This window comes from Opisthocomus hoazin, chromosome 6, assembly GCF_030867145.1.
Source record: "Opisthocomus hoazin isolate bOpiHoa1 chromosome 6, bOpiHoa1.hap1, whole genome shotgun sequence".
In the NCBI taxonomy this organism is placed as follows: domain Eukaryota; kingdom Metazoa; phylum Chordata; class Aves; order Opisthocomiformes; family Opisthocomidae; genus Opisthocomus; species Opisthocomus hoazin.
The window spans coordinates 77,832,619-77,859,290 of NC_134419.1; the positions used below are offsets into that span (position 1 = coordinate 77,832,619).

The window sequence follows — 26,672 nt, forward strand, 5'->3', positions numbered from 1 at the left end:
TTCTGTAACGACGTTGGAGAGATTCCCGGCTCTGGTTTTGTTTTCGGCGGTGTTGCGGGCCGTTGCGGTCCGGCTGCACGGACGGAGGAGGGAGAAGCCGGGTGGTTGATGGGCTCGCGGGCCTCTGGAGTTCGGGGCGCTCGACATTTTACAAATAGAGTTTTAGAATACAACTTCGCGTGGTTCCTTCAGAGGATCGAACCCGACGGTTGGATTTCAAAACAGAGATGTTGGAGCGGGAGTGGGGATTTTAAGAGGTAGTAGCAAGAAAAAGGAGATGCTTTTCTCGAAGACGGGTCCCTTGGCTGGAGAGGGGCCAGGTCGGAGGCTGGCAAAGATCAAAAGAGTCTTTTCCTGCAATGGGGCACTTCTATCACGTATTTGCAGTATGATGGAAGAAGAATAGGTTTATCTGTTACCTATAAATGAAAGTGTTCTGTTAAAAACAATGTGACAAAATCTGAGCAGTGTAACTGGTAAACTGACTTTTGAAGAATTTTTGCAGTAATTCCAGTAGCTTAAACCAGAAACAAACGTTTATAATGCCTGTTTTTTTTCCGATTCATATCCACTTACAGACAGGGGAATTGTTACTAGGAAGAATGCTGGGTGGTGCCATTACTGCATGTGTATTGTAGATGAACTAAATCTATATCATATTTCATTTGAGGAATATTTATTAGGCTCTGAAATGTTTTTAATATTCATTATTAATACGAATCTTCAGGAACATCTAAAAGGCTTGTTCAGCCTGGGGGAGATGCAACGGAAACGCAGCCTCTGCTCCGGTGTGTTTATGGCCTCGACTGACAAGGGTGGGAGGGGAAAAAAAATCTAACCCAACATTTAATTCTGCTAAAGAAGTCATTTAATCAGTGACAGTGCTGTGCTACCTGCGGGCGTTGATGTGTACCTGGTGCCTCCGACAGCACAGGTCTGCTTTTAGAGTCGCAGACCCACAGAACGCTCTGGGTCGTCGGAAGGGACCTTTCAAAGCCATCTAGGCCACCCTTGCGGCCATGAGCAGGGACAGCTTCAGCTGGACCAGGCTGCTCAGAGCCCCGTCCAACCTGGCCTGGAATGTTCCCAGGGATGGGGCATTGACCACCTCTCTGGGCAACCTGTGCCAGGGTTTCACCACCCTCAGCATAAAAAATTGATTCCTTATACCTAGTCTGAATCTCCCCTCTTTTAGTTTAAAACCATCTCCCCTTGTCCTGTTGCAACAGGCCCTGCTAAAAAGTTTATCCCTATCTTTCTCACAAGCCCCCTTTAACTACTTGAAGGCCACAATAAGGTCTCCCCGCAGCCTTCTCTTCCCCAGGCTGAGCAGCCCCAGCTCTCCCAGCCTGTCCTCCCAGCAGAGGGGTTCCAGCCCTCGGATCATTGCTGGGGCCTCCTCCGACCCCGCTCCCTCAGCTCCAGGTCTCTCTGAAGTTCTGATGGGCTGCAGCTCCGGTATGGGTGACGGTGCGTGGTGGGCTCGCTGTGGTGCAGCCCACAGGCACAATATCATGATGGCTCTCGTGCTGAGCAATACCAACACGGCATTTCAACCCGCTCGGCTCCACTCCTCCCCTCCTCTCTCCCGCTGCTAATCCAGAACCCCTTGCCTCTAGATAATCAGGTGCAATTAGTTAGCATCAAACGGCGTACAGCCTTGGGACCCAGCCGGGGCTTTGGGTTGCCGGGTGTGCTTTGGAAACACATCGCAATTAGGAGGAGTGTCGCCAGCAGGTCAAGGGAGGTTCCTTCCCCTCTACACTGCCCTAGTGAGGCCCCATCTGGAGTCCTGTGTCCAGTTCTGGGCTCCCCAGTTCAAGAAAGACGAGGAGCTACTGGAGAGAGTCCAGTGGAGGGCTACGAGGATGAGGAGGGGACTGGAGCAGCTCTCCTACGAGGAGAGGCTGAGAGAGCTGGGCTTGTTCAGCCTGGAGAAGAGAAGGCTGAGAGGGGTCCTAATATATACTTACAAATATCTGCAGGGTGGGTGTCAGGAGGACGGGGCCAGACTCTTTCCAGTGGTGCCCGGCAACAGGACAAGGGGCAATGGGCACAAACTGAAGCAGAGGAAGCTCCATCTGAACAGGAGGAAGAACTTCTTCCCTCTGAGGGTGCCGGAGCCCTGGAACAGGCTGCCCAGGGAGGCTGTGGAGTCTCCTTCTCTGGAGATATTCCAGACCCACCTGGACGTGGTCCTGTGCAGCCTGCTCTGGGTGACCCTGCTTCGGCAGGGGGTTGGACTGGGTGACCCACAGAGGTCCCTTCCAACCCCAACCATTCTGTGATTCTCTGATTCTGCAATGTCTGCGCTTATCCAGGATTCAGTGGAAGAACTGAATGAGCTTTTGTTTACAGTGTCAATGCAAATCTAAAATTATTTAGGCTTCCGTTTATTTCCAGTCTTGTTCAACTCCAAAGCTCTTTGCCTGAGATCGTCTATAAATATTTTCACTGTGGAAAAGAGAGTAGAAGTGCTTCAGCTTTAGAGAGGGACTGGTTAAATCTGGAACACACAAACAGAGAACTGGGACAAGACAAAATAGGGTAACGCCGTGTTCTTTGAAAGGAATATGTGCAGAAGTAGTTATGGATGACTGAAGCTAAAAAGAAAAAGCAGTCAAAATGAAGAGAAGTGATTTGAAAAGGTTTCACTTGGTGACTTACCAAACAACTGAATGTTGGTTTGGTTTCTGTAAATTGGTAAAGTATTGCTCTTCTGAGTCAAAAGGAACTCGGTCTAGGATGTGAGAAAATACTTCATTTTCTGCAAATGCGCTTTTGCTATTAAACTCATGTTCATTTTTGTTTAGAAAGAAAAATATGCTCTGTATCATCATTCCAGATTAGATACATAATACAGATAAAAACATTCAGATCCTTCCACTTGCAAAAATCATCTTGCAGAGTGTAGAAACTGCCTCCTGATTTCGTGCAGACGTGATCCCTCATTACTGTGATTGTAATTAGACATTCCAATGCATTTTTCATCTTTAGGGCACTTTACAAACACGAAGTAGCTCACGATCATTCCAGTCCTCTTCCCTAGATAAATAATATTATGAACTCTGTTGTAGAAAAGAGAAAAATCAAGAGAAGGGGTCGAGCATCACATGGAGCTCTAAGGAGAAGTTAATGTAGGTACCAGGCTCTACCCCTCATGAGCATTTCTGTCTTCAGTCAGCTCGCCGCTCAGTCTCTGTTTGCCCAGGCATCTCCCCATTTCTTTTCTTTAGGACTCAGAGGCTCCTTTTCCCTCGCTCAGCCATACCAGTGTGGTTTCTGGCCCGTATTTTCTCTTCCTTTGCTCCCTTAACTTGGAGAGCATAAATCTCCATCCTTTCTCCCTGCAATCTCCCATAACTATTTTTCGTTTTGCAGCTCCTCGTCTCCTCCGCCATCAGGCCGCTGCTTTCCCCTCCCTCCCCTCGCCCTCTGCCAGGGCAAGCTTTCCGTCCATCCTTGGGTTTGTGCCCTCCGCTTGAAAACCAGCTCCTCGTTTCCAGGGAGAAGCAGAGCGGTGGGACCCGAGCCACATCTTGCTTCTGTGGCGTTGGCATCTTCCATGTGGGAGAAGGCTTACTGAGTATTCAGCCTGGCTGGGCCCCAAATTGACGATTCCTAGTGAAATAAAAAGATATGCTAGGTCCCAGTCTGGTGGCTGTGCCACTAAAGCAGGGGTAGCTGTGCCCTGCCTGAGTCCTCAGCCAGTGCTGGCAGCAGTCTCGGTCATGCTGACAGTCATGGAATCACGGAGTCATTAAGGTTGGAAAACACCTCGAAGATCGTCAAGTCCAACCATCAACTCGTGTTTTACTCTGGGTTTGAAGTCAGCATCTAGGATAGGGATTTTCTTAAAAATCTTATTTTTTTCCAAGTTTTCCTGAAATATGAATAAATGTGATTTCAACTTGCAGATCAGAAGACAAATAAAATTCACCCAACATTGATTGAAGGCTTCAAGTGGTGGGATTTCATTTGTGTGTTTTTGGGGGTTTTTAGTTTTCGGGGGTTCTTGGGGGGTAAAAGATTTCTTATTTACGCAGTGCGTTAAAGTGGACAGGAGTGGCAGGTCTGTGCGGGATGGACGCAGGAATCGGATGTGAGCATGGAGTTTCCGCAGGAGCACCGTCCGCCTTGTCGGTCCCCAGCATCCAGCTCCCACCATCTTTGGAAGCTGTGGTGCTTCATCTCAGACTCCTCGTTCCTAAAGGCGGATGTTCCCCAAGGCGGATGTTCCCCAAAGGTGGATGTTCCCAAAGGTGGATGTTCCCAAAGGCGAATGTTCCCAAAGGGGGATGTTCCCAAAGGTGGATGTTCCCAAAGGCGAATGTTCCCAAAGGTGGATGTTCCCCAAAGGCGGATGTTCCCCAAAGGCGAATGTTCCCAAAGGTGGATGTTCCCAAAGGTGGATGTTCCCCAAAGGTGGATGTTCCCAAAGGTGGATGTTCCCAAAGGCGAATGTTCCCAAAGGTGGATGTTCCCAAAGATGGATGTTCCCAAAGGTGGATGTTCCCAAAGGCGGATGTTCCCAAAGGGGGATGTTCCCAAAGGTGGATGTTCCCAAAGGCGAATGTTCCCAAAGGTGGATGTTCCCCAAAGGCGGATGTTCCCCAAAGGCGGATGTTCCCAAAGGTGGATGTTCCCCAAAGGTGGATGTTCCCAAAGGTGGATGTTCCCAAAGGTGGATGTTCCCCAAAGGCGGATGTTCCCAAAGGCGAATGTTCCCAAAGGTGGATGTTCCCCAAGGCGGATGTTCCCCAAAGGCGGATGTTCCCAAAGGCGAATGTTCCCAAGGGCGGATGTTCCCAAAGGCGAATATTCCCAAAGGTGGATGTTCCCAAAGATGGATGTTCCCAAAGGCGAATGTTCCCAAAGGTGGATGTTCCCAAAGGTGGATGTTCCCCAAAGGCGGATGTTCCCCAAGGCGGATGTTCCCCAAAGGCGGATGTTCCCAAAGGCGAATATTCCCAAAGGTGGATATTCCCAAAGGTGGATGTTCCCCAAAGGTGGATGTTCCCAAAGGCGAATATTCCCAAAGGTGGATGTTCCCAAAGGTGGATGTTCCCCAAAGGTGGATGTTCCCAAAGGCAGATGGCCTCGGGGAGCGATGGGAAGACGTCTGTTCAGCCCTTTTCCTCAGCCCTCCTTCAGGGAGGCAGCTGCGGCCGTGTCAGTATTTCAGCGGGGTGAGGAACATGTGGCCTGGTGCTGAGAGGAGAATTAGGTGGTGTGGACAGGGGATTTAAATTTTAGAGGAAGAGTAACACAAACCAAATGGATTTATAACTCATTCCAGATCTCGTTTTTTTAATGAAGTGAGGCCAGTAGTGCCAGCCAAATTTCAGCAGCAGAGGCAGATCATCAAGTGTGATCTTAGATAGCCTGGTGTGCTAATTTGAGCATCTTTTTGGGTTTGAGAGGTTCTTTATATTTAAAAAAAAAATTGAAAATATGCATTTAAAAACATTCTTGCTGCTCTTCATTAAGATTGTTGGCTTCTGAAGAGCTGAAGGATGTTGTTAGATTTCTTTGGGTCAGTGGAGACGGCTACTGAATTTCATGGTTGGAGAACAAGAGAGGAAAAAGACCCAATAGAAATATAATGAATATTTGTTCAAAGCAATATCTGCAAATTGCCTGTCCTGTCTAATGTCAATTATAGATATTAGAGGGGGAGAGAGAGGTGATCATGAACTATAATCAATCAGCAACATTTATCCAAAGTCCTGGGTCTCTTTGTGGGCAGGCCGTGTTTACACGTTGTTGGATGTCTGGTTGGGCGAGCGGGAATCATTTTATTTCTGAAGCAATTTGATCATTTTACTTGATTTGCATTAAATAGAGACATGCGGGTGAACGCTGCCACAGCCGTTTGGCACGTCCCATGCACAGTGTTTTCGGGCATGTGGCACAATGTGTTTTGTTGTGTTTTATGAAGATTTATTTTATTCCGATGTTGTTATTTAACCAAGGTATGTAATTCAAGTTTTTTGTTGTTGTTTTGTGATTTTTTTTCAACAGATGTGGGAAGAGGCCATTGCCTTGGGTAAAGAACTTGCAGAACAGTATGAAAATGAAATGTTTGATTATGAACAACTCAGTGAACTGCTGGTAGGTTTTTTTAATGACAGACACTGCAACAATTTTTTCAGAATTTAATTTCTAAGCTTTTAAAATTGTGTTGAAAATCTCTCTTATGACAGTAAAATGCAGAAATCAGTGCCCACTTTGGCTTTGTTAGACAAATGTTGATTAACTGGCTACCACTGGAGTGCCTGAAAAGGATGGAATCTTTTTTTTTTTTAGCTGAAAGAAAAATATTTCGCTAATGTTAAGCTGATTTATTTGGGGTATAAAAGGAAATTTGGAATTTGAATATAAATGGGACCATGAAAAAATCCCCATTCTCTCTCAAGTGTTTTTCCGTATTCACGTTTCTTTTTTTAGGTATGAATAATCCCCAAGCATTCATGTCTAGAGTCAGTTATTTTTGCCCTGACGTTACCCATTCATTAGGCCTGCACCATTTTTTACTCCTGCTCTTCTCCAAAGAGATAAATGGCAGCTGTCACTGTCCCCCCGAACTTCTCAGCCGCTTTCACAGGAACTGGGATGTGATTCCAGTTGAGTTAGGAAAATTCTTGGCTTCCAGGGTTTTGATACATTTCACCTTTGCACTCACCAGAGTACACTGTCCTTAGTTTCTTTGAGTTGTGTATCTGCTTTATCCCAGCGGGTCTGAGCTGGGCACTAGTGCGGTGTCAGTGCACCCTCTTCCTCCGCTGAGGCCGATGCTCAGGTGGAGGATGTCTAGGAGCCATCTCTCCAGGAGCGTCCCCATGCCCATCTCCCCAGAATCTCCTTTCTTGGGGAGGAGAGAATAAAGGGAAATACCACTTCTCTCAATTTTATGGTTCAAGGGGCAATGGGCACAAACTGAAGCAGAGGAAGTTCCAGCTGAACATGAGGAAGAACTTCTTCCCTCTGAGGGTGACGGAGCCCTGGCCCAGGCTGCCCAGGGAGGTTGTGGAGTCTCCTTGTCTGGAGATATTCAAGACCCGCCTGGACGCGGTGCTGTGCAGCCTGCTGTAGGTGACCCTGCTTCAGCAGGAGGGTTGGACTAGATGACCCACAGAGGTCCCTTCCAACCCCTACTATTCTGTGATTCTGTGATTCTGTGATTCTGTTCCTTCACTCCCAGATGTGTTCTTCTTTGTTTTGTCCGTGGTTCTGTCCTCCAGCTCTCTAGAGCTGGATTTATATCCCTTGTGAAGGTCCTGTTCCTGTGGCATTTTAACAGTTTTTTGCACCAGGCTGATGGTATTCTTTTGCCTAACTGTTCTGGAGCCTGGTTTCCCGTAGCTTCGTACTGCAGGAGGTGAAGGATGCATACACAGCGCAGTTCTGAGGTCAGAAGAGCCTCCCTCGGCCGGCCGCCTGCGCCGCTGCCAGCCGGGCTGCGTTCGCTAGAGGGTCTTCTGCATTTTGCTACAGGAGGAGTCTGGTAGAAACTGGTGCTCAGCGAGGAATGATGCCCACGTGTCAGATATGATTGTTCACCAGTGGGTAGCTCCTCTCCGAGTCCCTCATTTTTAATTTTCCGTCTCCTTTGTGACTGCACGTGGGAACGTGAACAGCTTTTGGCACGGCGGCAGCCACTCTGCACGTACCACACCGTATCCGTTTTGGGAGCAGAAGTCTGAATTTGCACTTTGTACATCGTAGCTGATGGCCAAGAATACCGAGTTATGTATTTTTCCCCATTTCTCTTGCACAGTAAATACGTCGTTGTTTACATGAAGTGCCATGATTCCAGACAGTGGCATAAACCAGGGAGGGTTCATTTGCATATGGAAATGGAGTTTCTCCCAGTTCTGATCGAGGAGACGCAAAACTTCCACTTCTCAAGTCAAACAACTGAGTTCACATGCTCTTTATTTATCAGACAGGAGAAATTAAGAGAGAGGTCACAAAAATTCGTACCGACGTGTGTTGGGCGTTCATCCCTAATATGGCAAAGATGGAAATTCACGCTGCCAGATGAGCCAGGTCTCGCAGACCCCGTCGGCCTTGCTCGTTGCTGCTGCTGAGTAGCATTAGCATGCGAGCTCTTCTGTTTTTTCCCCCACAATACAACTGAAAAGTTTTTTGTTTCTTTCTGTTCTCCCTGTTGTCTCTTTTTGTCCAAGCAGTATTAAATATTAGACTCTGAGACAATTCACGGCTGACAAAATAGTTTTGCTAGAGGTGAACTGAGAGATATACAGCAGATCTGGGTCTTTGTGGTCTTCTTACCATTTGCTGTTATCTGTCGTGTGGGAGCAGTAATAAACCTCCCCCCGAATCAGAATGCATGCTCTTCCAGAAAGTAATAGACTAAAAATAAGTTAATGAACAGATCGTCTGAAGCTGCACATGTGCTATTATTTCATCATTTGAGATAAAGAAGGATTCCACTTCAAAAACAGATGGCATCTGACATGTGCGTTTTTATTCCAAAAGTGATATTTTTCTGCAGTTCTGAACTGCGTGCTTTCCGTATGCAAATAAACAGTTGTAAATACGGAAAAGAAGTAGTAGAGAAATGTAATGAAACGTAACAGCCGAAAACTGTAAAGTCAGCGGCGGTGTCGCGACCAGGAGTGCAGGCTGCCTGTCGAATTCTTCACCTTCATCAAAGTTGAGATATGCTGGATATGGAGCAGTGAGGTTCACCAAGATGAGCGTAAAAACAACCGCTACAAAGTCTAGTATTTCAAAATACTAGCATATATCTGGTAGAAGGGTCAAGAAAAAGGGCCAAATGAAACATGTACATCTTTGGGTTAGAGATGTACATAAAAGAAATCCTGATTTTCAGTATAGGGAATCTCCTGAAAGTGGAGGTCATGAAAGTTTCTCCTGTTTATTTTGCAGAGAAAGCAAGCCCAGTTCTATGAAAACATCGTGAAGGTGATAAGACCAAAACCAGACTACTTTGCTGTTGGATACTACGGCCAGGGATTTCCGACATTCATAAGGGTGAGCGTCCGCCTTTTTCCACAGACACCAGCAAGGTTTCTTGCTTTGGAAGTTTCCCTTGGTTCTAGAGAAAGTACGTTGTTGTAAGTCAGTGTGTTATTTAAAATTTGTCTTAACATTGATGGCTGGGATTCAAACATTGGTTTTACTTTCCAGTTTCTGGTATGGAATAGTTGAATTTTAGTAGAGAAACTTTTTCTTCTGACGTATCCAATACTTTGTACTTCTTCAGGGTGTCACTAGAAATGAAGATACACCCCCCAGTGCATAAATCAGGGTCATAACCAGCACCGTCTGAAGCGGTGACGGTTTTGCCGGACAGGTAGATAGAGATCGAGATGTATGAGTATGGTAGAGAAGCCTTTTGTATGTGACCGTGTTTTCATGTGGGTATCCTTTCCAGCATAGTCACTAAAATGAAGCTGAATATCAGAGATGTGTGTGATACCTTCAAAAGCAACCTTTTATCATCGATTTTCATGAGTCAGGCGTCAGTCTAAAACGTGTCTTTTGGTTGATGCCTGTAATGTAAGTCCTGTAGCATTGTGGATTTTTTCCAGTGATAGCAGGATTGTTACGGAGTTGACCTAGGGGCTGAAGAAGGGTGGGCATTTAACACATCTGAACTGTGTCGGGAGTCTCTGGGCTCTGGCACATGGCAGTCAGTGACATGGAAATAAGACGTTAGCTATTTAGCTGCTGTGCTGCTCGTATCTATCTGGAGAGCTGAGGATTTTCAGTTTGGACAGGGCATCTCTCCAACCCCCTGTGGAAGAGTTACAGTAGATTACGGCAGTTCAAGATACAGAAGAATAAAATTATTACTGTTATTCTCAGATTATTCTCTGAGTCCCGGAGTCTCAGAGAGATTTAGCCTAAGACCAGGGGCTGGTAGTAGGTTTCCTCCTGGAAATCAGCATTTAGGAGGTGAGTTCCTGGTGGTGACTGAGTTATTGCATGGTAACGCTCTCAGATTATGCCATAATAAATACCAAGAGCAAGCCCAAGTCTGTGCTGAAGCCCGGCTCACTGGCTAAATCCAGTGAACACTGGCTAAGCTGGTTTTCCTAGGTTACTTGTGGTCAGCTGGTCTTTCATGGTGTATTAAAAGTGCATGCAAAATATATTTTTGTGGTGCATTAAAATTAAAGAAACAGACATATGGTGATTTTGGAAAAGAGTTGTCGTAGAATGACCATCCATCATAGAAATCTTACGATCTGATATCCAGACAGAAACTTTAGAAGTATTGGGAGAAGGAGGGAAAGGCTTTCAGAAATCCCCAGGAATAAAACTCAGGTATTCTTTGGGAAAAGCCTCCTTTCCCACCAACGAACTAAAGCCCACGTGAAGAAATTGAAATTGTTGAATCGTCCCGAGAAGCAGGGGATGCGTGTGGCTTTTCATGCACCCTGCGACGCTGTATTACGGCCGTACTTCTACCGTGTGTGCCTCCTGAGAAGAGCCACAAAGGATCAGTTCTTTCCAGCTGAGAGGAATTAAGCTGAGCCCAGGCGGTTCCTGCCAGGCCACGAGTGAATTTTGCAGCACCCACCGCGTGCAGACCCTCAGGCAGAAGCGGGGAGATGAGCTCCGGTCTGTTACCCGCTGCTCGGACTCCACGTCGCGGCTGGGCAGCTCCTGCCGAGGAGGCTCGGAGCGTGCCGGGAGGTGGTGGGACCGTTGGCACCCGGAGCTGCCCCGGGGCTGGTGGGACGCGGTTCTGCGGAGTGGCAAAGCCCTGTGTTGGTGACAGACACCGAGGCACCATGGAGTGATGACTCCCGGCTGTATCAAAAGACCAACTCTAAAGAGGTGCAGTGCGGGAAAAGTAGGAATTACTGTGGTATCTGAAATACATGTAGGGTAACGTTTTATCAGGCTTTTATCAGGCACCAAACAGCAAAAATTGTTTGTGGTATATCAAGTAAAAAAGCTTTGATGAGACTTTAATGTTTAATGATAACTTGATAACTTTTACAAAGCAAAAAATACCTAATATCCAGTAAGAAGGAGTCGCCATTAAGATTGACCAACCCATTTCTCTGGAAAACGATTGAATTAATATGTTATCATACTCTGATAGGGAAGACTTCCATGATCAGGAATCTTCAAAACAATGAATGTGCCATAAAATCAGTGATAACTTTGCAGAGGAGATGGTGGCTGGGGGTCGTCGTGGCATTCTGTCACACATCCAGTCTCTTTCCAAGCTCTTTCCAGTGGTGCCCAGCGACAGGACAAGGGGCAACGGGCACAAACTGAAGCAGAGGAAGTTCCAGCTGAACCCGAGGAAGAACTTCTTCCCTCTGAGGGTGACGGAGCCCTGGCCCAGGCTGCCCAGGGAGGCTGTGGAGTCTCCTTCTCTGGAGATATTCCAGCCCCGCCTGGACACGGTGCTGTGCAGCCTGCTGTGGGTGACCCTGCTTGGGCAGGAGGGTTGGGCTGGGTGACCCACAGAGGTCCCTGCCAACCCTGACCATGCTGGGATTCTGTGTTATCGTCTAGGAACACCGGGAATATCCCGTGGTCCGGAGCTGCTCCCCGGGAGGGCTGCCTGGGATCACAGCGGGCAGGGCGAGCTGCCTGGCCGAGGGTGCGGGGCAGCCCTGGGGCACTGTCTCTAACACAGCTGGGTTTTTACATGGCAAAAATGCAGCGAGCACGACGCGATCTTCCCGTTGACGCGCTGCGTTGCGCGGCGGCGGCGAAGGGACGCCATGGAGAGCAGGGCCCAGCCGCCGGGTTCGTGCGGGACTGCTTCTTCGCTCCTCAACGGAGTGAGCGTTTTGGAAAACATCAGACTTGACAAAAGCCTCATGGGTTGGTCAGTTTGTAATAAATGAGCAATAAAAACCCTGAAAATTTGCCTGTTATTTGCCTCAAAAGCTGATTGAGAAAATCCTTAATGCATGCTGTTTTTCCATTGTAATTTGTCCCGGGAATTTCAGGTACGTAGCCGTGATTTACAGCAATATAGACACTTTGTAGGCATCTGCCTCCCCTTTTTTTGTTCTCCCCAGACAAAGAGTATTCTTTCATCTACTGTGCATTTCATCAGGCACCATTGCAAAATGAAAGCCAACTGGGCAAATGTAAATTATTCCAGTTTTCTGCCCCTAGTCACAACACCTTTTTCCTAATAAGTGCTGGATATTTTTTTCACCAAGTGTTCATTGTGAGATGAGTCCTGAGGTTAAGCGTATTCAGATGCAAGTATTGCATTCAGATCAACACTTAGTTTAATATGTTTGAGTAGTTAATGCAAGTCATCTTTTACATTTTCCTTTAGAATGTAATGTGCTTTTTCGGTCTGCAAATGGACTGTGTAAATCTTTATTTTCTTTATTGTTAAAAACGGAAACCAGTACTTAGAAATACAGCGTACTTAATTTAAAAGTTAGGCTGTGTGCAGACAACTGTACGACGGCAAAAATCTAACAGACTAATGTGAAGCCTGGGGTGTATCAGTCTTGCTAAAAGAGTCAGTGGTTTTGGACCTTCTTCCTAAATTGGCGTCATTTTCTGTTTGTGCTTTGCTCTGCTGCTCTTGGGTGCTCACATCAATGCCTCTCCATAAATGTTTCTGTACAAAAAGCCTAATTCTGTTTGTTTACATCCATTCCACCGTTAGCTGTGGAAGATGGATGAGAGGAATTACAGAGGGAGATCTTGGATTCGATAGAGGACACAATTTGTCTTAATACGTGTGCAATAGACACCTATTTACGGACCCTTGAGATGATGGGGTTGGATCCCGGTGGGTTTAGTGTGGTTTGTACAGGTGAGCGCCTGCTGAATGATCTCGTACTGAGCTGGAGGTAAGGAAATCATTTGGGCTTTACTTGGCATAAAATATTTGTAAACTGTTGATTGTATCATTGTGTGAGGAAAGCAAAATGTCTCACGTACCGCCACCGGAGTGAAGGCTTCTGAGATCCCAGTTCGGTACTGAGGATACTGCTACTGAGATTTCACCTCTCGATTTGTTTCCAGAACAAAGTCTTCATTTACCGGGGAAAGGAGTACGAACGCCGCGAAGACTTCGAAGCAAGGTTACTGACGCAGTTTCCAAACGCAGAAAAAATGAAAACGACGTCTCCACCGGGCGAGGACATGAAGAGCTCCTCCGGCCAGTGTATCCTTCGGCTGCGCAGCGGCTCCCGCGGCCGCCCGCGCCCGGGGTTTGTGGCCGGCGCGAGCAGGAGGCTGTCACGCTCCTGCCTTCATGGGTGCAATACATTCATTTTGTTGGTCTGTCCTTTCTTCACGTTCCCATTGAGCTGCCTGTTCTGCATGATTGAAATTCGCTTTTCAGTTCTTAACTCCGGAATTCAGATATTCAGTGCTTCACTGTAAAGCCCAAACTGGATTTGCCCTCTAGGTTTCACAGGCCAGTGTCGGAACAAATCGTGAGGTGAGTTTGGGTTGGGTTTGCAATCGTATCGGTCTCCTTTGTAGCACTGAAACTACTTCTTGTTGTATAACAAATCTGGACGCAGCCAAGGAGGGTGGTAACTGTGAGGGTATTTTTAGTATTAGCAGGGATTCCATCCAGCCCACTGGAAAACAGCGATCCCATAAGCCTTTTGTACCTGTGCATAAACTTTTTTCCTGGTACTGGAGTTTAGCAGCAGTTCCTAAACAGATAGTATGTGATACTCATTGTGCTTTTCCCTTTTTTCAGTTTCTATAGGGTGAATGAAGTCCAGCGGTTTGAGTATTCGCGCCCTGTTCGAAAAGGAGAGAAAAACCCAGACAACGAATTTGCGGTAAAAAAAATAAAAACATTATTCCCCTTCGAGACTCTGAACCATTCACAATGTTTTAGTTGTTGAAAAATAAATTCTAGCTTTAAATGTGTTTGTTTTTCATAGAGATTCAATTAAATCAATTGATCATGTTCTGTTTTATACCAGTTGTAAAAATGGACAAAGCTGAACTGGTTTTGTTAAGAACTATGTTAACTAAGTTTCAAATGAATATCCCTGAAAAGATAGATGTCTCTTGCCAAAACTTGGCTTGCCATGAAGATTCCAGTCATGCATCTCAAAATCTTTTTGCAGGAATACCTTTCTTTTTTTTTTTTTTTACTAAACCATATGTTTCATCTAATGGTCAATAAAACTCCCTTTGAGCACAGCTTGTATTCATCAAAACGTTTACAACAGGTTACATCAAGTTGATTGCCTGGGGGTTTTTTATAGACACCATTTGATTCACAGGGGTTCTAGTGGGCGCAGTTAGTAGTAAAGTAGTAGTAGTAATTAAAGTAATAAATTAATGCATCGTTTCTTCAGCAAAGTCCTTGTGGTAGCAGGCTCTAATCTACTCAACGTGCCAATAAATGCGGAGTATTTGGTTTCGTACAGCTAAGATTAGGTGTTCATTCAGCGACTCCTTTAGTGTCTTTGGCTTCTCGTGATGGCTGCTGTATCAAAAATTGCCAATTTGCTAATCTAGGTGGGTTTAGCTGAGGAGGCAGGAAACGCTCTTTTTCCAAAACCACAATGCTAGAGCATGCTACAGGTTACAAGATGTTTTGAGTGTAGATAAAAAAATTCACTTATATCTAAATCGCTTTGAAAGCTCTTCTTCTGGTCATAGAGGATGGAATAAATTCTTTTTTAAAAAAGCCTCATAATAAATACGATGAACTACCCGTTCTAGCAAAATCAGATCAAGAGATGTCTTTGACATTGGTTATAAACCAAGTGCACACGCGTGAAGGGAGAGATGCTACATCACGTACCCCTAAATCCAAACCAGCGAGGAGATGTCACAACGAAGCCATTGCTGTTTGCAGCTCCAGTGAAGTCACAGCTTCACACATCCAGGTCGGGACCTGCAGTCCAGAGTGGGACTTCGGGAGGGCTCAGGTCCAGCCCCTGCCCTGGTGTCAGAGCCGGCTGCTCGGGGCTTTCCCCCAGCGGGTCTGGAAACCTCCGAGGACGGGGACGGCACAGCCTCCCCGGGGAACCCAGCCCTCGGCTCCGCTGCCCTCCTGGGGAAGAAGCTTTTCCTCTCTCAAGATGTTGTGGTTATGTGGAGAATGGTCCTTGAAAGCTGTGGAAGTTACGTGGGCAAAATGACAGGCAGTCTGGTAAAAGCGGTGGCTCTGTTCCGTAGTGTTCTCCTGTGGTGGGAGAGCCGTTGTTCTCCACAGACTCACGCACCAGATTGAAATCAGCGCCGCTCCGTCATCTCCCCAAGCAGATTCCATTTGAAGTTTCCCCCGGCTCCGTAACGTCTTGTCGCACCGCGGTTCCTTTTCCTGTCGATGGTATTTTAAGGCTTTGCTTAAGAGAAAAGCTGTCAATCTGATGACGGTATGTTTCTGTTGTGTTTGCAGAATATGTGGATCGAGAGAACCATCTATGTGACGGCGTATAAATTACCAGGGATTCTGAGGTGGTTTGAAGTCAAATCAGTCTTCATGGTAAGATCAATTTGGCTTTATTGAGACTGCATGAAAGCATGGGGCTCTTGTACAGCCAGGCAGCGTTTGTATTTCTGGGTGACTGTGCTTCAGTTCTGTGAACAAGCAATCGATGGGACGATATCTGGCGTCCTAGGACGTGGGGACCTGCTTGCCAAGGGTGCCAGTTATTGACTGAGGGTCACTCAAGTGATGCTTTTCCACTCCTGAGAGAAGGAGACACAGGCTGACTCCCCCAGACCTTTAGGGCAAGGTCCAATCAAGTATTTTAAATACTTTTCTAAAAGTATTTCTGGCTTTCAGCAAGTGAACCATTACAGCCTGTGACATAAGCCCTGGACCTGAAACAAGGAGGGGCCAGAGGTGGTGCAGGGGAACCCTGCTACCTCGAAATGGAAACAGTCTGAAGTTTGGAAAAGAGGATTTGGTATTTTGATTGTAATTTATTCAAAATATACCAAAAGTGGAATGCATTGTATCTGTCTGCACCTCTTCTTTACTTACCATTTGTGTTTAAAGGTTGTTTTTTGTTTCTTTTCCATCATTAGCTAAAATACACTCTAGCAACCTTCCAGAGTAGCTCCAAATTACGCATTTCTCTGTTCTACCATTTAGACTGTTTAGATAAGGCATAGCCATTAAATGCCTTTAAGATTAAATTATTCTTAAGCAGCTGTAATTTTTAAGTAGCAATAAAAACATTGTTACTGCAGTTTTTAAATCTCTCTTGTGAGGCTTATTTTTAAAGGAAAAGAACAATTTGCATATGATTAATTAAAACCTTTTTCATTGCTCCATTGAGGTTATGTTGGACAGTTGTATTTAGATGAACAGAAGTAATGCAGAAAATTACTACGGTATCTATAGTAACAGAATATGAATGTGATGTTTGACAGAAACAGGCAGCTGAAACGCACTGAATTTTTAATGAATTTTGTATTTTCAATATCATCCTGATAGAGAAGATTGTATTTATCTTCATGATTGCAAAAAGTGTTGTTTATAAAGGCTGGCAAACCTGATGAAAGTCTCTTTCCCTTAGGAGGTAGGAGCAGAGCTTGACAGGCTGCTTTATGCAGGCAATTTGTGTACACGCACCTTGAATGCTGTGCTTGTCACCAAAAAGTGCATAAATCCTGCCAGAGTGCTTTCTATGAGCTTTTTGTAGGCAAGGACTCTATTAGTCACATAGCTAAAAAACGATGCCAGAATGGAACTTAATAATACGTGGGAAGACGGCAACGGGTAACTTTTGACCCAGCTCTGGCATAGTTACTCCGAAATTGGTATTGACTTTCTTGGAGATTCCTGTCAGCTGAAGTGCTGGGAGCACGAGCCCGAGCTTCACATCCCTGTGATGCTAAAGTTCGGTTATGGATACAGCTCTTACTGACGTTTTGCTAAACACGATGGATTAAAGTAGCTTGGCTCATTTCATATTTTATCGATGCAAGTAGAATAACTTGCAAGGAAGCGGTGAGATCATATCAAATCAGTGCGGAGAGAGAACTGGGTAATTTAATAAATGCGGTGTATTATGTTGCATAACCCGCAGGAACATGCATAATTTCCTTAAACCTATTTGCTTTTTAAATTCCTTCTGAGTACTTTTACCTAAACCTTTTTGATCTTCTCATTATCTGCAGGGAACCTGTTGTACACATTCATTACTCTGTATCTGATTTGTTTTAGATGGACACAAGTAGTTGTAGGGGAAAAATTTGCTGAGGCCAGCCAGTGAATTAGAAGCTGGATTTTGAATTATACTTACTTTTAAAAACTACAAATACTGATCTCTGTTTTGTTTTGATGTTGGACTTTTTAGTGTTGTGAATGTATCGTGAGTATTTTATTTCTGTTTGCCAGGAATAGATTGTGTAGTGTCCAGAGTTAGCAAGGCTCAGAATTGACAAGTATAGATATTTTTAATAAAGAGCTTTCAGTAAGGTCCAAAGCGCAGTTTACAGTAGTAGGATGGGAACTGCAGTCCTCCATCTGCTTTTAATAATTTAGAGGGAGGATGATAAGAGTAGTAAAAGAAAGAGAAAGAACACCGTGGCTGCCGATATAGAGAAGTCAAAAATGACGTCTCAACGAGTGCTAATTTCTGTAGATATTCAAGAGCTTTAAAAGCAATGGTTCATCAACGTCTTATTGCATAGTTTTAAGCTCATTAATACAAATGACTGAATCCTAAATTTGGCATATGATGTTCACAACAGTTCCTGCGGAATCAGATGTTGCGTAAGGTCTTAGTTCCCCTGTCCCGGTTTCCCTGGTAGCCCGTTCCGCTGGGAAGGGCGGCCGCCGTCTGTCCGTCCGAGCCCGCTCTGCTCCGTGGCCGCGGCAGGGCCGTCGAGCTCCGTACCTGCCCTCCGGCATAATTCATCAGGCAGACTTTTAAAAATGCTAATTAAAACATCCTTGCTGTAATCAGATGGCAGGTGTAAGAGTAGCAACTAAAGAGATTTGATTAGAAGTGGTTCTCAGAAACACGGTAAGCAGCTGATAGCCAGGTAGAAGTGCTGCTTTGTTTATGTAGCATTTATGTAAATTAGGGTGTAATCAAATATATGCTCGCATGTTCCTCACAGGCCTCAATTAACCTTCCTTTTCTATTCCTACCACATCATTTTTTAATGTAAGTAGACTATGACTTGAGTCTTCCGATGAGGACTGTCTGCACCGTGGATTGTTGCAAGTTAGTAATTTATAGCCCTTTCACTAAATGTACATATTTTAGCAATATTTTAAATATTTTAATGCTACTTTTTCAATATGAGCAACCGTCATTCCGAAAGACACATCATCTTGTCATAAATAATAGTTGGAGATGAGTCAATTAAAACAAAGCAAGTTTTACACAGTGTAAGAGCTAATTCACCCCAGGAAGACGTCTGAGGAGCTCTCTTCGTTGAAGTCCAGTCTATGTGAGGAAGAAAAGTTCTTCCTTCAGTTATCGACATTCAGATGAAGAAAACGTGACCTTGTGGGAAAAAGCACAGCAGACATCTGAGAAGTCATTTCTTCAACATATTAAACTCCATTTCCTTGGAAATACACCAAAGTAATCACTGCAAAAATATCTTCTTGATTTCTGAGCTGCTTAGGATTAGTTTTTCCATCGGAAAAGCCCCATGGAGTTATCATTTCTTTCTTACTGTTGCACTGAGCTGGATCATCTTTGTACTGCTCAAACCTACCAACTCGTGATCTCTGCTGTTCTCCGTAATCCTCCCAAACCTCACGTGATCCTCTCAGAGCCTTTCTGAGCGTTGTGCTGAGATCTGATCCGTCCTCAGCAGTGAAATGTGTTAATTCCCTCCACTGGTATTGATTATCGTATCAATTACGGCACTACGTAGATACCAAACATTTACGTGCCTGAAACCACCCTTTCTGTTAATTATTGGTTAAAATACCTTTTGTTCTGGAATTCCTGAAATGTTTCCAGTTGTGGTGGTTGGGTGGACAGCCAGTTCTGTGGCAGGTTAAAAGCTCTGCTCCTTCGTTAAAACCTCCGTTTGTTCTTATTTTAGGTTGAAATTAGTCCGCTGGAAAATGCCATAGAAACCATGCAGCTGACAAATGATAAGATCAACAATATGGTTCAACAGCATTTAAATGATCCAAATCTGCCCATTAATCCTCTCTCGATGCTGCTGAACGGCATTGTGGATCCTGCGGTCATGGGAGGGTTCGCAAACTATGAGAAGGTAACGTCAACATTGCCCGTCCTGCAGCGCTTCGCCTCTCGAGCCTGGACTTGGTGGGAATGCTGGAGGACGTGTGTGTGTGTGTGCTTGTACGTAGACACTACGTGAGTGGGGTCTCCTACGTGCTTTGTGGAATGCTGCTTAGAACTTGCCTTTCGTCATGTCTTGTGTTTGGAGATACTCAGACCCCGCCTGGACGTGGTCCTGTGCAGCCTGCTGTAGGTGACCCTGCTTCGGCAGCGGGGTTGGGCTAGATGGTCTCTGGAGGTCCCTTCCAACACCGACCGTGCTGTGATTCTGTGATTTGTGGATACGTTTTTGCCATTCTGCATTGGAAGTGAAACTTGGTATGTTCAGCAGCAAGCGGACTTCGGTAAGGACGTGGCGGACAGTTGCTCACTGGAGTTAGGCACCGAGACTGGTGACATTTCCACCATGTGCTCCCATATGCTGGGGCATTGGAGTGTCAGTGACCAAAGTAACCCATTGCTGTTGTCTCCTTTGCTTGCAAATGCAGGAGTTTTTAAAGGATTATTCAAACGACCGAGACTTCTGAGATACCAGGTGGTTGCAAATATCACAGAATCACACAATGTTCGCTGTTGGCAGGGACCTCTGTGGGTCACCCAGCCCAACCCCCTGCCCAAGCAGGGTCACCCACAGCAGGCTGCACAGCACCGCATCCAGGCGGGTCTGGAATATCTCCAGAGAAGGAGACTCCACAGCCTCCCTGGGCAGCCTGGGCCAGGGCTCCGTCACCCTCAGAGGGAAGAAGTTCTTCCTCCTGTTCAGCTGGAGCTTCCTCTGCTTCGGTTTGTGCCCGTTGTCCCTTGTCCTGTCGCTGGGCACCACTGAAAAGAGTCTGGCCCCATCCTCCTGACACCCACCCTGCAGATATTTATAAGCATATAATATGTCTAAATAATCTTCACTGCACATTTACAACATTCACTTTTAAAGTTACGTGGGATAAGATATTAACATCAGAAAGCTATAAACGCGGTATCTGTTATTTATGTTGTGAATAATAATCCTATTAAGCTAGCGTACACAAGCAATTATGTATTTTGTAATGTAAATGGAGACGGTATATGCTGACGCGTCGCTGTATCCATCCGTTCGTGTCCTCCTGGCACTCTCACCCGTTCCGTCCACCAACATTTGTTACGCCCTGGGAACTGCTAGAGATTTGGGAGATGTGCCAAGCAGAAGTCCTCTGCAGGGTTGCCCGTGAGGTTTGGCCCTTGATCACCATCTGCTCATCTGCCCCCTTTGCTGCTCACGAAAGCCTGATGTCTTCATCTTGTGAAGTCCTGTGTCTCTTTCCTCGATTTTCCCTTTGTGTCTGTAGCTATCGCTACTATTTTACAGAACTTTGGGGTTGACTCGTTGATCTTTGCTAGAGGTGATTTTTCCGTAGTAGATTTTGATTCATTTTCTGAAATAACTGCTCGTTTCTCTCTCTTGACTAGGCTTTTTTTACTGAACGATACATGCACGAGCATCCAGAAGATCATGACAAGATCGAAAAACTAAAGGATCTGATCGCTTGGCAGGTAAAGAAATTTGAAGCCAGGTTGGTTGGGGCCAGCGCTCGTACAAAGACAGTTTAGTGTCACGTTTGAGACAGTTCAGACATTAAACTATTTGCCCTGTGTACGCTTCTTTGGCATTTAAAACTGTCCTGGAACTTGAGCTAAAGTTCATCTTTTCAAATCTGACATCGTTTGTCATTTGATAACCCACAAGGAATAAACATGATCAGCCTCTTTTTTCTTTCTTTTTTTTTTTTTTGTGACTGTAGTACAGTGAAAATATCTCATCTGTATCAAATGAGAAAAGGTTTTTAAACATGCTGGTTAGTCTTACTGGCATTTTAGTTTCACATTTTAATTTTCTAAAGCTGGATTCAGAAATCCTTCTTGGACAATGCAATGAAATGCTGAACCCTGAATCCCTCCTCCTGCTTCCACGAACCGGGACAGTATTTCCTCACATACTCACTGCTTTCTCCAAACAACGTATTTTCCATTTACTAAACTTCCTAGGTAGACTGAGACTGCAGAATATAAAATGTGAGAGTTGCAAAAATTAACTTGCATGCACAATATTTAGTAAATTCATCATTGTTAAACCTTTGCTTCATTTGCTGTAGAACTGAACATGGTACAAAAACATTATTGAATCATAAAGCATAAAATTACCTGCTATTTTCATGTTGCCATGTTAGAGCAGAAATCATTTCAATGTAAGATCCCGTGGGTGGTGTTTCCTGAGCCAGGAATGGATCCCGGTTTCCCAGCCCGGTGCCTCAGACAAAGCAGGAACCCCCTCTTGCTGAAGAACTGTGTTTACGCGTACCAAAGAATATTTTTCAGGGCTAACAAGAAACAACTCCAAATTTCTTCCATAGCCATATACTGGACATTTTTCAGTGGTCCCAAGATAATTTTATGATGACTAAAAAAATACCAGAAGGACTAGAAATGTTTTTCTCCATGAAGAAGAAAGTGCATCATTTTCTTTTTGTATTCAATTTTGTCTTGATAATAAAGGGAATAATTTACATTTCCATAGGTGTCAGTCTGAGAGGTAGTGGAACCAAAGTTACAGAATTTAAAAAAAAAAATCCTTTGAAGACCATAAAACTATCACAGTATAAAAACTCTTTTGGCCTGAAAAAAAAATTATGAATTTATTTCTTTATTTTCTTGTGAGCTTTTACAGAAGATTAGATTTTAGGAGCTTTACGTTTTATAGAGGAGAATAATTTGATCCCAGAAGACTGACTTCATGTCGGCTCTCTGTCTTTGCCTCTGATAGCGATACTTCAGATGAATTGCAAACACCCTTTTCCTCAGCAAAGATGCGCTTTGGTGACATGTGTGTATTAAAATAATATTACTATTGAAAAATATGTATGGCAGCTAATCACATTGTATTTTAATTATTCAGTGGTTTTAAATACATGATTTCCCTTCAGGATTGTAGTTCCAAGGCGATAGGAACCAGAAGACTAGAGAAAAGGGATCACAAATTCTTTTTCTGTCTGAGAATTTTCTTTTACCCGAGGTGTTTCAGACGCGCTCAGCGGATCCCAAGGCTTGAAGCCCCTCTCCGGGGTGTCCGTTCCGGGGGCCCGGGCAGCCCGCGTGGCTGGGAGCGGGGTGGGCGCTGCCGGCCGGAGGCTGGCGGCCGGCGGGAGAGGGAGTTGTGACGGGAACTTGGCGCGGTGAGGCGGCGGTCGGGATTCATCGCGGGCTTGGCAGTGATTGAAAGCAAAAAGGAATTTTCATTTTTCAATAATGCGGGGCTTGGAGTTTTGTAATCACGCAGAGGTTTTCTTTCTGCTGTAGAAATCAATCTGGATAGATGAAATTGTAGCCTGACAATCAGATTATCAGCTGACTTGTTAAATTTCATTTTTTTCTATCCCCCTACCTTCCCTTTGTCTCTGTTGTGCGTTGGAATTCATGTTCCTCTGGACGTTGGCCTTTTACAATTCCTATGAACTGTAATTATGTGGGGTTTTTCTGTCTTTTTTGGTTTCAGACAAGTATTGTTAGTAAAGCAATGTCCATTTTTATCCATCTTCGTGCTTTTTCAACTTAGAAAAAATCTTTCCATGCAACTACATCATTTCAAGCTGAACTTTTATTTTAGCATGAAGATAATGAAGTGATTGATTGAAATGATGGTGATGAAATGAATGATTGATGACACTCATCACTCTGCGTTTAGCTAATGTATTTACAGCATACCAAAACTAATTTGTCACATAAAAGTCTCGTGCTACTTCTGCATAGCTGAAAGAATTCTAGCCTACAAAACCAAGTTTTTACGATCATATTTTATGAGACCATTATTATGAAATATTTCCTTTTAAGATGTAAGATTTTATATTAATTTTAATAATTCAAATGTGTGTAGCTTTTTCATTCTTTTCAGCCAAGCAGATCAAGATTTATTTTTTTTAAAAAAAAGAAAGAAAAAATCAGGGAATAATTTTAATTTAAAGTTGCAGTGGACTGTAAATTTTTAAAATCAACAAGGATTAGAGTTTTGGAACAAGTGCTATCTTGAGCTGGTTTCCTTTCTCATTCAGCTCATTCGTTTCTAGCTCAGCTACTTCCATGACCTTTGCTTTTTGATTCACCTCTCCAAGGGTGGGAGCACCCTGTAGGACCTTTTGCAATAGACCCGTAAGCAAACCCACCTGTTGCTCCAGAGCCAGCTGAACTGGCAGGAGCGTGGACGTGGCAGAATTCCGCCTTTATTCTCCGCATCCTACAAAGATGCAACTAGATTTAAAATTCCTCATCACCGGATTTCCCTGTGTCAGTGCCTGGAAAGGAGAGGTAGGAAGAATTTTGAAGTCAGTAGAACAAGGCGAAGCAGAAATGGTAAACCAGTCTGAAGGTACTTTATGTAACTGATAAAGGTTTAAAGGATTTTTAAAGGTCTTGGACAGGGAGACCAAATATCCCGACTCGGAGACCTTGCAGTTCTGTAGTAAAGCCATGAGAGGTTTGTTGAATTCAGCTTCCCTTAAGGAAAAAAAAGCCCTTTTTCTTTTTTTTTTCTTTTCTTTTTTTCTCTTTTTCTTTGTCTCTTTTTCTCTTTTTCTTTTTCTCTTTTTCTTTTTCTCTTTTTCTTTTTCTTTTTCTTTTTTCTTTTTCTGTTTCTTCTTTTTCTTACTATTTTTCTTTTTCTTTTTGTTCTCCTTCTTCTTCCTTGTTCTTCTTCCTTCTTCTTTCTTCTTTTTCTTCTTTTCTTTCTTCTTATTCCTTCCTATTCTACCTTCTTCTTTCTTCTTCTGGTCATCTTTCATTCCCTTGTAGTTGGTGCCTCGTCTTGCCTGTTTCCTGATCTTTTGACTCACCAGTTCCTGTGCCAGGAGGCCACCAGCCTTCAGGTGCTGACGTTCTCCCAGCCCAACCCACGTTCACTCCAGCAGACCTTGTCACCAACCCTCCTCTTATTTTGCTTCTCCAAGCGCCAGAAGCTCTGGAAGGCTGGCTGCATACACCTGGTGTATACCTCTGGTGTGTACCAACAGTGAAACCCTCCTTAGTGCCTTCAGTTTCTTGTGCAGAAGGAAGCACCTACATTTTTTTTCCTGACTGGGACATTTCCCTCCAAAATATAATTTACTTTATATTGCTTGATTTTCTAAATTGGAGATGGCTGCTCCGTAGGACAGGCTCATTCATGCGTTTTCTGCTTGTAAAAATCACCGCAGACCTGGAGCTTCAGACCCCACATGTACTTCATCTTGGTACTTTGATTTTTTTTAAACAATGCATTTCAGAAGTCAGCAGGTTCTTTTAAATAAACGAGCCAAGTGACCACTTATGCCTGCAAAACAGGAGCGTCACAGTGTGGCTTGATAATTACAAAATTTTGGAAATTCATTTATTTAATCAGAGCAGGGAAATTTTGTGATTTTCATGTTACATTTTTGTAGAGTACAAATCCATACGGCTATAAATAGAAGTGGCTACAGTAAAAAGCTTTGTCATTATTCTTACTTCTCTTTGTAGTCTTTTAGGAGAAGAAACTGTGTCCATTTCAGTAGTGCCAAATCGCAGAGAATTGCCCTGATAAGATTTCTTGAGTTTGTTCATCTGTAATTTATCTATGTATTTATTATTCTCCTTACTAATAAAGCTACTCATTCCGATTGCTGATCAGTCTTATTAGAAAAAGATGGTTTTAATCAGTATTATGATTTAATTATGAATTATTAAGAAGAAGCCTCTTATCTTGATTGCTGCAGAGAATATCTTAGAATCAGAGCACTGCGTGGGCTGCAGCAGACCTGGAAGAGGAAATATTTTTCCTAAGCTGGAGGTAGAAAACTCTAATAGTGTGTCTGGATAGCTGTGGGAATGAAAATGTCTCTCTTAAAACATTTTAAAAGGTCAGGTACACCTCCACACTATGAACTAATTATATAATCCTGTGTTGGCAGGGATATTTTGTGACAGCAGCCTTGAAGATAAATGATTATTTTCAGTTACAAAAGAGAATTAATTTAATTTTTTTCTCTTCTGTTTTGTTCCCAAAGAAAATAAAATAAGTTTTCTAAGGAGAAACGTGTAGTGTATAAAACTATATGATTTATTAGTAAATATTGCTCTGCAATATATAGATGTCTGAGGATGTAACTCATTTGCAGTTCTAGACATAACATTTATTAAAGAAAACATACAAGTGTTTTATTCTTCAAGGTTTTATGCTAGTGAACCTGGGAAAGAGCTGATACTGAGAACCCGGTGTGAGGGTCATCGTTCATGGGTTTGCCATTTTGAAGTACAGCATGGGGGGGGCCTGTGAGTAGAAGGTCACAGGAATATTTGTGCTGTCTGGTGAAGTCAGCTGTGCCTCCAGTATAGGATTACCGGGCAGAACTATGGGCGTATTAATTTTAAAGGACTTTGGTTCACAGAGGAAAAAGGAAATCACATGTAATACGATTTTGAATATCTCTCTGGAGATACTCCAGACCCGCCTGGACAAGGTCCGGTGTACCCTGCTCTGGGTGACCCTGCTTGGGCAGGGGGTTGGGCTGGGTGACCCACAGAGGGCCCTGCCAACCCCGACCTTTCTGTGATTCTGTAACAGATCTTTGGATCCTTTTTTACTGTTTGTGCTTCATATACAATGGGTGATGGTGATGATAATAATTTTAATAATAATAATAATAATAGTAATAATTCCATGAGAGCTTTCACTCCTCTTGCACCACACGTGGGAGTCTTGCCCTGACCCTCGCTGAGGACGGACTGGGCAGACTGAAGCAGCGTAACTCGGTTTTTCAGATCCCGTTCCTGGCGGAAGGCATCCGGATTCACGGGGAGAAGGTGACAGAGGCACTGCGGCCCTTCCACGAGCGGATGGAGGCTTGCTTCAGGCAGCTGAAAGACAAAGTGGAGAAACAGTACGGGGTCCGAGCTGTCGTAAGTCACCTCCTAACTTCCCAATCATGTGGATTTTCTGTAACTTATGTGCAGCTTTGTGTTTCGGTATTACAGTTCTCAGGGCTGAAAGAGGCAGTGTTGATGCGGCTTTGCCTGGTTGTTCTCAGTGGCCATCACTTGAAGCCAGTAGATAAATCGTTAAATAATGAGCAGATGCTGTAAGAGATGTTCAGAAAGCCTTGGTAATTCCATTTTCTAGCACGGGAACAATTTTTAAATCTCCCGAGTCTGTTCCTTGAAAGTCAAGATAATTCTTCAATATTCCATTTTTAAGGAATTGGGTTTTTTTAAAAAAATTGCCACCAAGGGCACTGTAGCGTCATTCTTCTAGAACGGAATGTCACCTTTCCGTAGGTGTAGTTCCTCTTGGAAGTGAGGGCTGTGCTCGGCAGCTCGGATTCCAGCACCCGGAATGTAGGCAGGCGATAGATAGCTGCTGCTTAATGAGATTTGGTAGTGCTGGAGTTCATGCTTCTGTCATTCCAACCAGCTCTTTTCAGTTGCTGCTTC

General features: G+C 44.2%; 1 protein-coding gene across 2 annotated transcripts in view; it reads left to right on the forward strand.

Moving 5' to 3' along the window:
* DOCK1 (dedicator of cytokinesis 1) overlaps positions 1–26,672 on the forward strand; it is a 339,932-nt gene that overhangs the window by 285,404 nt on the left and 27,856 nt on the right. For both annotated transcript variants that reach the window (XM_075423918.1, XM_075423919.1), the window contains exons 39-47: positions 6,025–6,114; positions 8,920–9,024; positions 13,021–13,162; positions 13,363–13,441; positions 13,712–13,796; positions 15,377–15,463; positions 19,003–19,179; positions 20,652–20,735; positions 26,004–26,141. In XM_075423918.1, the coding sequence (XP_075280033.1) occupies positions 6,025–6,114; positions 8,920–9,024; positions 13,021–13,162; positions 13,363–13,441; positions 13,712–13,796; positions 15,377–15,463; positions 19,003–19,179; positions 20,652–20,735; positions 26,004–26,141 (987 nt within the window). The remainder of the gene's footprint in view (positions 1–6,024; positions 6,115–8,919; positions 9,025–13,020; positions 13,163–13,362; positions 13,442–13,711; positions 13,797–15,376; positions 15,464–19,002; positions 19,180–20,651; positions 20,736–26,003; positions 26,142–26,672) is intronic.